The sequence below is a fragment of the Artemia franciscana genome, unplaced genomic scaffold, assembly GCF_032884065.1.
Source record: "Artemia franciscana unplaced genomic scaffold, ASM3288406v1 PGA_scaffold_38, whole genome shotgun sequence".
NCBI lineage: Eukaryota > Metazoa > Arthropoda > Branchiopoda > Anostraca > Artemiidae > Artemia > Artemia franciscana.
The window spans coordinates 1,776,025-1,789,757 of record NW_027062676.1 but is presented as its reverse complement, the minus strand read 5'-3'; the positions used below and the strand labels follow the sequence as shown (position 1 = coordinate 1,789,757).

At 34.4% G+C, this 13,733-nt stretch overlaps 1 protein-coding gene across 1 annotated transcript; it reads right to left on the bottom strand.

The window, feature by feature from the left end:
• Positions 1-3,393: 3,393 nt before the first annotated feature.
• Positions 3,394-11,812, bottom strand: LOC136041815 (ion-translocating oxidoreductase complex subunit C-like). Its single transcript, XM_065726581.1, has 3 exons — positions 11,666-11,812; positions 5,972-6,246; positions 3,394-3,583 (listed from the first exon to the last, which is right to left on the bottom strand). The coding sequence occupies exons 1-3, from the start codon at positions 11,689-11,691 to the stop codon at positions 3,471-3,473; spliced, it is 414 nt and encodes a 137-aa protein (XP_065582653.1). The 5' UTR covers positions 11,692-11,812; the 3' UTR covers positions 3,394-3,470.
• Positions 11,813-13,733: the final 1,921 nt, after the last annotated feature.

Here is a 13,733-nt window from a genome sequence, read left to right as displayed (position 1 = left end):
TATGTGTGGTGCAAGGTCTAACGATAATATGAAAGCGCTAAAAATGACGTCAGCACTCCCGTCATTGTAAAACAAATAATGTAGAAGGTAATCCCTTAAGCAATTCAGAAATATTTTCTTTCTTATCACAAAGCAATAAAAATAATGCTGTCAAAAATTTTCTTCAATAGGCTCCTTTTTAGTAATTTATCTCATGTAGGATCTCGCTCCTTTCAAGGGAGAATTAATGTAGTGTAGGAGATGCAGACCACAAAAGAATAGCAAGAGTGCACGGGTCCAGATATAAACCCTCCTCGCCACAGAAAGATTAAATAAATTTAATGTTGCTTAAAAAAAAAAAAAATATATATATACCTGCACACAGAAGTGAGGTGTATTTTCCTTAACGGTTGGAAATTTAAAGAGCCATAAACATAGCAGTTTGGCCCCGAAAATGCACTTTTCTAAACTTTGACTTCTTGATCTTTGTTTTCTCAGGTTGGCAAACGTAATCCCTCAGTCTCATTTCCGCATGTCCCGCGTATCGCTATTTTAGCCACCGAATTCGCAATATTAAGGGCTGTTTTCATTGGTTGTCACTGACGTTTGATTAAAAGCACAAATACCATTTTCCCCTTCAGTAACTTCACGGCAATGAAAAACGCCTCTGATTAGTCAAAAGTGATGTCCAACTATCACTTTCGTCCAATCAAAGGCCATTCCATGCCGTTGTTGGTTCAAAGTAGAGACATATTGTACAATTTTTAATACCCGGTTACAACACATGCGCATTGACAGTGCACAAGCACATTGCTCCAAAACAAGAGGTGCTGGGGGTTACGTTTTTTTAAATGACCGTGATATTAAAAAAAAAATCTATTTGACAGGCAATTGACTAAGAGGGAACAAACAAGCATGGTTTGCCTGAAGAATATTTTAGCGTATATAAAGGTAACAAAATACATTTAGGTTAGTTTTATTATCGATTTATCCTCGAGGAACAAATTGATTTTGAGAATATCATATAATCAGTATCACTTGTTTTCCAGTAGAGGTTTCTAGTACAGCGGATATACTATTTATCACGCCTTATACCCTGTTCAGCTGCATTTTTTTCTAACGCACAGAAAAATAAAGCATGATTGAAGAACTTATTAGTAGCTCATCCGTCAAAAGAATAACCGCTAAATTCAAATTTTTCAGTGAAGCCGTTGACACATGGACTTTCAGTAAGGAACAGATGAAAATATGACGGAAAGCATACAATCGACAGTTTTTATAGGATAAGGTAGCTGTGTGAATCTACTGCTAAATACTAGGAACACGTGATCATGGTTACAGGATGCGAATACACGCATCCTGAAAAACCCTCACTACGCTCTTCTTCTTAATCATTATACTTAATCCCTTTAATTATCTCAAAAAACACAGTCGTCTCCGAAGAGGAATTAAAATTTATCAGGTTACACTAGTCTTCTTTTCCGACGTTTGAATAAATAAAACACGAGAAAAGGTGGCCATTACAGATACCAAGTTAGAGCTATTATATTTCATATCAACATAATACTAGATTTCCTGCCTCCCAGGGCCTTCGGCTCCAGGATCGTAAGGAAGATGTTATTTATGCATTCAAACCTACAATAATAATTTATTTCTGACCCGCTACAAAAAATCAAAGCGGAGTATCAATAAAAGAAACAAAACAAACACTACACAAAACAGAAAAAACAAGAAACTAAAGCAAACGAGTAAGGCCTCTGTGGACGGGCAGATACTATGACTAGATTGGGGTATTTTGCCAGCAAGCTCCGTGAGCTTCAACCCAATATCCCGGAAACTATAAACAGATATGAGGCTTCTATTCCTATACCATGGAGGCAGATACAATAGAAAACGGGAAAACCGGAAATAATAAGAACGAATTGAACTGATATCTTGTTTTTATGAAAAATAGGGTAAATATAAGAAAGAAACAAAACCGAATGATCTGTAAAAACCGAGCATGTTTAGCAAGAGACTTTCTATTGTATCTATCTCGGTTAGCAACAATTTTAGAGTAACTTAATTGGATTTTCTTCTTGCAATCAACAGCGAGAGTCCGTAATTTTGTATATGTACATACAAAAAACTTTTTGATAATACTAAGAACATTATGGCAATAGTTGAAATGCATGCATACTATGGACAGCAGTGGGGAGCTTCAGGAATGCCTAAGCCTTAAGAAGCGTGATTCTCCTTACAGTTCCTTCAATTTTCCCACAATATTTGCCTCTTCGTGCGTTTTTAACTCGCTTTATTGTTCTAAAGCATATTTCTGCATCTATTACCTAGCAGTGGTTACCAGTTTAAACTTCTTAAGAAATATTTACTAAATGAAATGGAACATCAGCTAACAAATATTCTAACTCATGAGAACCGTTTCCGAACAATTTAACTTCAATTTAAAAACATCACTAACATAAACACATAACTGAGGCACGTGGCAGTTTGGTTCGATACTGCTCTTAGCTCTATGACTATCTACCGCAGTTCTGCCCTAGGAATGACGCATGGACGGATAATAGACATATCTATAACAAATGAACCAACATCATTTTTATACAATCGTAATAGGTGGTTTAATGCTAAAATTACCTCTCACTCAATTGGACTATCTGTCTTGGCTTTTTCTACTATTAGCCATTGACTTGGTGCTCACAACTATTCCATCAATTCAAAAAACAACGGACTCGGTTACTGCTCATTTTACAGCAATGTTTTTCTTTTACTTCCGCAAAATTTCCCATATTTACAGCGCTGCAAGAAGTGAACCGTATGTAATAGTTCAGTTGAGAAACCTAAATATTGGTATTAGAACTAAGAAGGGTATTACATCTGAACACAAACCCGGTCTTTAAGTTTCTGATTAATGATCAAAACATAAGTAAATCCAAGATTTGCAATATGATTAAGAACGAAGATGTTTCAAGACCAAACAGGATCAGCTGTATTTACCGTAATTATAGTGGGAAATATCAGCTCGGCTCTCGAAATTTCATCTTATCTGAGCCAAAAAAAAGTCAATCTACTAGGTTCTTGGAAAAGAAGTGCATATCAGCCTTAGCGATATCATAAACAAACAAACCAGTCAGTGGCTCAATCGTTTTATTTCATGAACAAAAAACAACAACTCGTGAGTCAATTACTTAATCCACCACACAACCAAACGAGTCCTGACCACTGAAGACTTTCAATCAAAAAGAACAATAGAAAAATGATAAAAAGATGGAATGTACTTGACGACAGCCCCGTCGAAAGAATAGAAAACATCCATCTTCATCGCATCTTAAAAAACCTACCCATTTAAATATGTGTTCTATTTTACAGGCGGAAAAATTCAAATGGAAAATGCACCACATTACTTCAAAAACTGTGTCAAAACAGAATATTGTTTTATTTTACATTGAAAAATCAGGTATGGACAGTTTTCTTTAAAAAAAATTTATATGTCACTAAGCAGCAGTCTTAGCTGCCTCGGCTTCGGGTGCTGGTTCCTCGACGCGCGCTTTCTTTGGCGAGGTAGTTTTCTCTACTGTGTCAGGTTTTCTCTTCTCGGTTGAAGTGTCTGTAAGTAAAAACACACACATAATATACGTTAAAGTTGTTGGCCTAAAATATGATTCTTCATGTACTAGCCCCCTCCCCATTCTCTAGGATAAGTTCTTGGCCCACCTCTTAGGATTGGGTTTATGTTCAATTTTACAAATGATCTTACAATGGTAACTTTTTTACCATATGGAGATATTTTCTCGGCAAAAAAAAATCCCCGATTTTTGCTTTTCTTAAACCTCTTATACATGTTAGTAAAATAACTAAATATTACAGGTTTTTTTTTTTTAATTTGAGCCATTGAACGTGCTGGTCTTCCAAAGGAAAGAAGAGCAAAGGCAAATGCCTGGTCTACCCCACACCCCAAGCCATGTACAAAATAGCAACTTGACAGTGGATGTAAAATGAAACGTCCTTACAATAACCTTTTTAATCATTACAGTTCTGAGAAAAGAAACCCTTCTTGCGAAATTTATAGTCAATCAGCTGTACATTGACAACAAATTTTAAATCCTAGATTCTCATAACGCACAAACGACATGCCTGCTTAAATCCGTGGAAATAGCAAAGCATAAGAGCTGATATTGTCGCTGCTGTCTAAGGTGATCACCAAGGTTTAGAAAAACTGAATATATTCCTATCTTAGAATATGTCCCATTCAGCACCTGGGTCTTAGTCTTCTGATGGTAAATTCCATGTTGCTACCCCTAACCATGACAAAGAATACCTTCACGAATTTTTCTTTTTTCAAGTAGCTCAAATATATTTAAATTTATAACAAACTAAAGCACCCATCCTCATTAAGTTTTATAATTTAAAGATACATGGTGTATAAATACAGCAGAAATAAATGTATAGTATATAACTTAGATCATGTCAGTAATATCAATTTAAGGGTTATGCTGACTTTTCATTTCATCAAAAAAACATTTTTTCATAATATTCTCTTTTTTAGATTTTACGTTTATATTTAACAAAAACTTAGGTTATAAAACATAAAGTGCTAAAAACAAGTTTAATTGCTCTGTTATCAATTCAAAAAAAGAAGCAATGAAACCATCAATCTTTCTAATCTACAAGAATTTTTTGCTTTCCCCCTTTTTTTTCTTGGCTAGACAAATTTGGGATTCTGGAAAACATCAACAGGATTTCAAACAATAAGGTGAAGGAAAAAATGCGGTTCTATCCCACCTTCTGTGGCTATAATGAGAGAAAGGGTGATATGGATAGGATATGTTTTGCAGGTGAAAGATAATAGATTGGGAAAAATTATTCTTTTCGGCTATCCATCTAGGGCCACCAAAAAGCAGGACGTTCCCAAGCAGAATTGAATAATAATAATAAAAAAACACATTTTCAACTGAAAGTAAGGAGCAACATTAAAACTTAAAACATTAAAATTAAAACATCAAACAGAAATTATTACATTTATGAGGGGGTTCATCAACTTTTCAATGCCTCTCTCTTTACGCTAAAGTTCAAATTTCGCTCAAATTCTTTAAGAATGACCCCTGAATCACAAAGGGCTTGATTAGAATAAATTGCTCTTTTGAAAGTAATAAAACAAACTTTTGCGTGGAGAGCGAGGCATTGACGAGGGGGCGTAATGATTTACCTCATATGTGTGATAATTTCTGTTCGTTTTAAGTTTTAATGTTACTCCTTACTTTCAGTTGAATTTTTTTTTATACGAAATATCTGATCGTAATTCAAATAACAATGAAAAATCCGGTGCTTCATGGAAATTCATTAAAAATTCCTTTCCCCCGTGGAAAGATTCTCTCATAAAACCTTTTCCCCAAGATGTCAAGACAACCTCAGAACCAAAGATAATGTAAAAGGTATGGCATACTTCAAGATATTTCATAATAACATGAAAATATGAGCAAACGAACATAATCCTTAAAATTGGCTTAATAAAGGTGCTTGAGGTTAATTTTTTGTTAATCCTTGGATTTGACTAAGATCTAAAGGTCAACTTTGTTGCAAAATTGGCATACTTTAAAAATTTAGGTATATGTGTCCTGTGAAACAAAGCGTTTTTGTAAAAGTCTACAGTTGCAACTTGCCCCAACTGAGTAGGATACTGGCACAATTGGATTCTTATTCTCATACATATCCATTGACTATGCTATAAGTTTGATATTGTTTAAGACTTTTGCTTAGAGACTGATCTGAACTTGCTTACAAAATTGGAGAATTGTCCTACTTTCAACCTATTTTCTCATCTAAGAAAAAACAAATTTAAATCAATTTTCTAGATGAATAAAGCAGAATAAAATCAATCAATTAACATTAAAAATGATCTTACACAATAAGACTACAGACTTGCAGAAAAATAAGATAGAATTTTTTTTTACATGGAACAGAATCCTCAACAGTCCAATGGTCTAATGCAAATTACCTTCTTCTGATTCGTTTTCCTTTGCTTCAGTGTGGCCATTCTCACCAGCATGACCGTTTGATGCTTCAGTTTTTTCCTCTTTCTTTTCCTCTTCTACAGCTGCAGTTTCTTTGTTGTCCTCCTTTGCCTGTTTTTCTGCTGCCACTGCTTCAGTAGCTGGTGGTGCCTCTGTTTCAGCGGTTGCTACAGTTTTTGTTGGCTCAGCAGCAGTCTTAGTTTCTACTTTCTCAGTAGTTTCTTGTTTTTCTTCTGTTGCAACAGCAGCTTTTGCAGGACTTCAAAGAAATAAGAAACATAAGGGAATTGACATACAAGTTGGAAATCCCTGTTACAATAAAAAATAAATAAACAACTTCTAACCATACATCAGGAGCAAAGTGGAAGTTCATATGTACCATAAAACTGCAGAATACTATTGTTTCTGCCTTTTGCCAGTAAAAGCTTTGATGTATATTCTAAAAGCTGGCATGCTACCATCCTTACAGTTATTATTCTCTAAGCAAATTCACATTGATGCACATTTTCTTAAAACAAAACTATTTGTCTGAATTAAAATTTCAATTAAAAAAAGAATTACAGTGCAATGAGAATGGTAACAAAAATTATTTAATGTGGACATTCCTACTAGAGTAGAAAGCAGGATTCAAAGTTTATGCTGACAATAGAAGCCACGTTGCTATGCAGTCTAGCAAATATTTTTTGTAGAATACTTAGAAGAAGAACAATAAGATTTTCACTATCCAGAAAGACAACTATCCCCCTAAACTTACATTTGAAAAAAAATATGTGCTGAATAGATAGATGTTCAGGTTATTCTGATCTCAAAATTGAAGTCCTTCTTATTATTCATTAAAAAGGATTTTGAATGAAGTTACAAGAAATGCATAAATTTCAATAATATTAAATAAAAGATCATCAAAATTGAAATTTAAAGCACACCCCTCCCCTAATGGGTCCAGACCAACCCCTACATAATAAAATCCTTAGTTTAAAATAAAGTATACAGTAAATTTGATTCAGTTTTTCATGGTTCCCTTCTATTTTAAACTATATTTAAAAAATAATTTTCTTTCGTATTTTGATATAGCATATTGATTCATTATTTATGTATTTGAAATGTTTCCAACCCTCTCAATTTCACAAATGACTGAGCATCTTGAGGATTAAAAATTTTCCAGTGAACTAACACATTAGCCTGGCATCATCAGTTGTTAAGGTTCTTGAAAGAATAATCAATTCTGCAGTTGTTGAACACCTTGAAGTAAATAATGTTTTACACAGTTCACAGCAACACTTTAATTGAAGAAGATCTTAGACACCAATCTCCCTGAATCGTTTGATCACATCACCAAGTTGCTTGATATGGAGGTACCTGCTGACATGATTCTGCTTGACTTTTCTAAAGCTTTTGACAACGTGTGTCACAAGCAACTTGCAATTAAATTACATGCAGTCAAGCTTGAAGAGAAGTCCCTGCTCTGGATCCTAAATTTTTTTTATTTGTTATCTCAATATGTTCAGTTATTTAATGACTCTGGTAATTGCATTCTTTCTTCCTCTAGACATGTTCTGAGTGGAGTTCCTCAGGGAAGTGTTTTATGTCCTACACTATTCAATATCTTCATCAATGATGCTCCTTCCATTACCAGCAGTAAATCAACTCTTTATGCAGACGACCTCCAGCTTCTTGGACCAGCCTTGTCCTGTGAAGATCATGCCTAGCTACAAATAATCTTCAACTGCTGGGTCACTAGGCCGAGGCCTGGCTTCTTGAATTCAATGTTGCATAGTGCCATCTCATTCACTTTGGCAAACTAAATCCTTCTTTCTATTTTTTTTTTCTTAGGCCATCCACTCTCCTCTGTAAATAATGATCAGGATCTTGGTGTCACTATTGACAATGAACTAAAATTCAGTACTCATGCTAAGAAGTTTGCTGCTGGGGCTAATTCAACTAAGGGACTGATTAAGTGTGCTATTTCCACTAGTTTCCTCAAAGTCATCAGTCTTCTATATAAGGGACTTGTGCATGCTAAGCTTGAAAATGGAATGTCTCTCGCCTCCCCATATTTTAAAAAAGATATAAAAATTCATGAAAATGTACAAAGACATGCCACTTAAGTGATATCTGGCATGTGGGAGCTATCCTACCCTGTAAGACTATCTAAGCTGAATCTTCCTACACTTGTTTACAGGAGCAATAGAGGGGATACCATTTGTTGAGGGTCAATACTCTCCCAGGGTCATTCTCTACTGTTGGTACCAACTCAAAAACTAAAGGTCATCCCCTGAGACTTGTCAAGCCATCTATAATATCTAGAATCTGCACTCAATTATTTTCATCATACATTGTCAACATTTGGAACAAACTATCTAATGAAACAGTTACTGCTGAATCTGTTGTGTTCTAATGAAGTTTTGATGATCTGTGGTCCTCCAGAGTGTAAACTCAATTGGGATGCTGCTGATCATCGAACAGTACCTGGTCATTGAATAACTTTGTATACAGATCAAGTCACCATTCTGGAGCTCTACAATGAGACATCCTTGCTTCTAGCTGCTATTTAAGGTGAGCCTCATGGTACCAGCATCTATATTTAAGAAAACGAAAAGCCAAATTTCCACCATAAAATATGAAGAGTATATTTCCTTGAATCTTCATTAAAAACAACCTGCTCCCCTCTCCCTACATATCTAATATTTTGTGCTCATGTCACAAGTCAAATCCAGTAGCCTAAGATCTCAGCATTCAAAACAACAGTTAAGATTTATTATAGACCATTAATCAGATAGGAACAAGGAAATGTACAATAAGTTGCAATTTAGCATAAGACTTGTTGATCAGAAATTGCTGATGTATTAGTAACTAAACCTACATTGCCTGAGCAACGTGAAGTGTTGCAGCAACCTTTGTCTGGCTTTGCTGAATAAGTGTTGCAAGAGCAACACTTTGGTTTTGTTTCTTTGCTATCACTTAAAAGCTGAAGTTGTCACCCTATCAAAGCTTTTAAAACATTATGTTCAAAGAAGAACGCGATCAGTAATCACATGATCAAAGGCTATTCCTCAGCATTGAAAAAAAAAAACAATAACAAAAGAATATCAAAAGAAGGGACTAAATTGACTTTGCAGCCAGTTGAACTTTATCCTTTTCAATCGTAGACATCGTGACGGATCAAGACTTGGAACAATATCTTATATAATCTAGTTGGTATTATAAAGCTATCCGTAACTTATCAGGATCAAAATACCATAGATGACACTCTATTAATTATTACAAAACCGCCTTGTTGTTTTACATTATTGTTTGTACCCATTGTGTAAACATTTAATTCTAGGTTACAGTGAGTATGGGTAGGCTACACCAACTAGCAAAAGTTACAAACCCCTCTTCACTAAAGATGATTGTAGCCTAACAGACGATTATTACGTACAAGTCCCCCACATGTCTTACCACTGGAACCAACTTGGTCTTATCATCAAACACACTGGAAACAAATAATAGGTACACCAAATAGCAAAATTTGCAAACCCCTCACTGCTGAAGATGATTATGAGCTAACAGCTGACCTTTCCTTACAAGTCCCCTATATGTCTCACAATTGGTATCAGCTTATTTTTGGTTTCAGTGTATACCCTATTACTGAAGTTGTCAACCTCTTGAAACTTTCAAACTAGTATATCTCATGAAGGAATTTTTGTATCTAAAAATGGATGACATATACTTTGATCAGCTCAATAAGAGCTATTGATTGCCTTCAAGAAAAAATTCTATCTGTCTTAGTTCAAAATTTGATTTTTTTTCCAGAATCTAACTTTCTAATGTCACCACTTAGAAAGGAGCAAAGGATAAGCTCCAATTTCTTTAGCAATGACAGAACTTTTAAAGTTTAAGAGGTACATCTGATAACATTTCTCTACATCAATCCCAAGTCCAAAAAACTAATGATAAGCCCAGCAAAAATCATGGCAGGATTCTTGGACCTGTGGGAAAATGCGACTTTTTTGCTTCTGTAAATTTTTCTATTGATCACTCAAAGAAGATATATTGGCTGTGGGCTGGGTAACTGCTGCATATATTTAATACTTATAGATTTCAGTCCATCTTCAATTTGAAAGTGATGCCTGCCTGCTAGAATGGAGCTTTCCACTCAAAAGCAGAAACATGGTTTGATGAAACAAAAGCTTGGCTGCAAAACTTCAGATACTCCTCTCTGACATAGGCTAGATAACTCCACTTCACTTTGCACACCATAGGCTCTGGCTCATGGACAAGCAAAAACCATCCTTTTTGGCCCCAGGCAAGAGTTCTGCAGAGCTTTCCAAAATGTAATGCCATATTCACCAATCTAGCCTGAGGTCCACACTTTCTGTAAAAACTGCACAGGTTAGACCCTTACCAGTTTCCAGGAATAAGCCAACATCAGCAGCATAAAAAAACAGGACAAAACCAAAGTGTTGCTCTTGCAACACAATTAGTTCATAAGATAGAATAGACTTCCCTATTCCATAGACCAGTAACTATACAATTTTTTTTCCTGTAATTATGCAGGGGAAGATGTGGAGATACCTATCCTAGGAGATTAAACAAACAGGAGCTTCAATTCACACTGCTCTATCAAAGGTAACTATTAAAATGAAACCATAGGCTACTACTATAAATAGAACAACTGAACTGAACACATAAATAGTTGATTCATCATATACTAAAATACAAACTGACATAGTGATAGAAAAAACACAAGATGCCTGCACAATTACCTAGTCACAATACAATTTTTTGCTTGCAATTAGACTAAGGAAGATGTGGTGATGGACAGAATCCAAAAGATTTACAACTAACTGAATGAATCAAGTAACAAAAATATACTAAAAATCTAAGCTACACATCAATAGGATTATTGCTAAAACTATTAGTCTATATTATATACCCTATTATTATTTATTTATATAGGCCATTTTTTTTCTAAAATTTAAGAAAAAACTATTAGTTTACTGATTTACCAACAAGGACCTCTTTTTGGAAATACTAATAATCCTATTTATATGTTTATGTCCTTTCAGTACTTTATTTTTTAGTCAAATATCAACAGAGCTGACTTTTTCTGATCCTAAAAATGTAACTTATTGTAGTGGAGCAGCAATCAAAATGTATTGGATACAATTATTTAGCATGTTGGACTATGAAGAGAGAATTTTTTTCTTAAAATGTTCCCTTCTCAATATCTCCTAATATGGCTTATACCTCAAGATGCAACTCAAGGCCATATAGGCTAAATGCTAGCTGGTATTTTTTTGGTTGAATCTAAGCCTAGCTTATTTGGTATTCTGAATAAAGTGTTGATGCAGAGCAAGTAGCTTCTAAAAGACAATGAAAAATTCACCAAATTGGTCAGCTTCTGTATATGGCTTATGGCTAAACCTGACTTCATCAGGGAGGAGGGCTATGACATGAATATAGTGTTAGTGATCAATTAAGCCTGGGTTATATTTGGAAAGACCATTAAATACAATAGTATAGACTGATTTTCCTATTTACTCCTATAAGACTGGCGTTCCAACAAAATTTATTCTAGTAACTGAAACTAGGCCTAAACAGGAACATTCTCCTCAAAATAGATTATGATCTAGGGTAGCCTAAAAATAAATCAAAATCAAAGGGCAGAACTACTTCATCCATCATTTAGTACGAACCTAGTTTCCACAGTTTTGTCTGCCATTTTCAATAAATTCTAAGTGTCGTTCCTTCAACCGTTAAGTAGACAGTAGAGAACAAATGCCGGAAGAAGCACGTAAATAACAGCTGTCTGCTTTGTTGTCAAATAAAAAAGCGGGCTCTTTGAATTAACCGCCAGTTTAAATTTTTAGAATAGGTGCCGCTTAGATTATCACAGAATACATTTAAATAGCCGGAATATACCTTTTAAGTATTTAAGTGAAAGGCCTGTGAGAATGCCAAACACCTGAAAGAAGAAAAAAATATGCAACCAAAACTTCGATTTTAAATTATTTACTGTTGATATAAATGTTTTCTCCGGTAATTCGAGGAATTGTTATTTAAAGAAGTCAGTTTTGACTAAATCTTTTATGTAAAAAAAGTTCCATCAACTATTTGCCTTTTACCGCAAGATTTTAATGATTTCTTAAATAGTTAAAAAAAAAATTTTGGTATAAAATATTAACATATATAAATACAAAAATGGAGAGTTTCAGCAATAATAATTTTAAAAAATTGCACTACTATCAGGAACAAAATGTCATTCTTTTTGTCTATGACTGCTATGGAGCGTTTTGCTCCATATAATGTTACTATCAGATAATGATAGTAGGTCTTTAGAATTGAATTGATACAAATTGTTTATAATTTCACTTTAAAACAGCATGTAAGATATTTTCAGCTTGTGATAAATACCAAGATATGGAATGGAGCGTTTTGCTCCATATAATGTTACTATCAGATAATGATAGTAGATCTTTAAAATTGAATTGATACAAAAAGTTTATAATTTCACTTTAAAACAGCATGTAAGATATTTTCAGCTTGTGATAAATCCCAAGATATAAAAGACACTGCTTTTTGACCATATTCACAATTCGCATTATCTAGAAGAGGGGCTTAAGTCTCTAAATCATTCATATCTATTTTAAGGTTACGCCATAGTGTTACTCCCATGATTTCTTTATGTAAGGATGTCATTTTGCAAATAATGCATGGTGATAAGAGATGGTTCGTGATCATCCGACGTTTTTGTACAGAGGAAGTTCCTAATTGACCACTTTTTGAATCTGCGCTGCACTGTTTCTATTAATTTCCTTTTCCTCAACATAATTACTGCTCACATGATTTTCTTGATCCATTATTGGGACTAATGGAAATTTCATGCATTAAACATGAGTAATCAGTCCCCTTTTAAAAATGAATTCTATTCTTACTTCTTGCCGTAAAGTATATACTCTTATTCCAAAGGCGTCGTTATTGTTAATACCGGTAGCAAAATCCGAGGAAAGATAATATTTATTTGGCTAGAATTAATAAACAATTCTTTGGCAAGTTGGGAAACAACCAAAAGGATGTGCTTTAGGAAAAACCCTCGGAATATGTGTTGGGTTAGATCCAGCGTAGATGGCCTTTCAGGATTAAGTAATTGGACTCAAATTTCATATAAGTTTTCTCCTTTGGGTAACGTAATAAATTAGAGTTTTTTTTTCGATTGGTATTGCAGCTGATCATTGTCTTATGAAGGCATTACGTAAGGGTGATACATTTTCAAAAGTTCATTAGACAGCTGGAAATTTTATTTTGACTTTTCTTCGGGCATTTCGTATTGTTGGTCATGAGTTTTTATCCATAAAGTAAAGTCTCAAAATTTGTCTAAGCTTTGCTGGATCAAATGTTGCATTTTGGTTTCACATAAATCTAAGTTATTCAGAGAATATCCTAGTTTACTTTTTTTTAAGCTATGTTGTCCCTTATTGGGGTTCGTACAACTCTTTACAATGGAAATGACAACCAAAAGATTAAAGTCAAAAGGGAAAGACGCCCGACAGACTTACGACCAACTAAAAAAATTTTCACCAGTTACGACTAATTTTTTTTTCTCCATCGAAGACGTTTCAAAATCAGCGATCTAGCAAAGCAGACTGTTATTACATATGGGGATCGTAGAGCTAAAACAATGCAGAAAAATTGGGAAGAAAACAAAGTAGGAAATGAAAATTAGGATTTAAATCCTAGCCTAAGACACATCTTTCAAGCTTATGA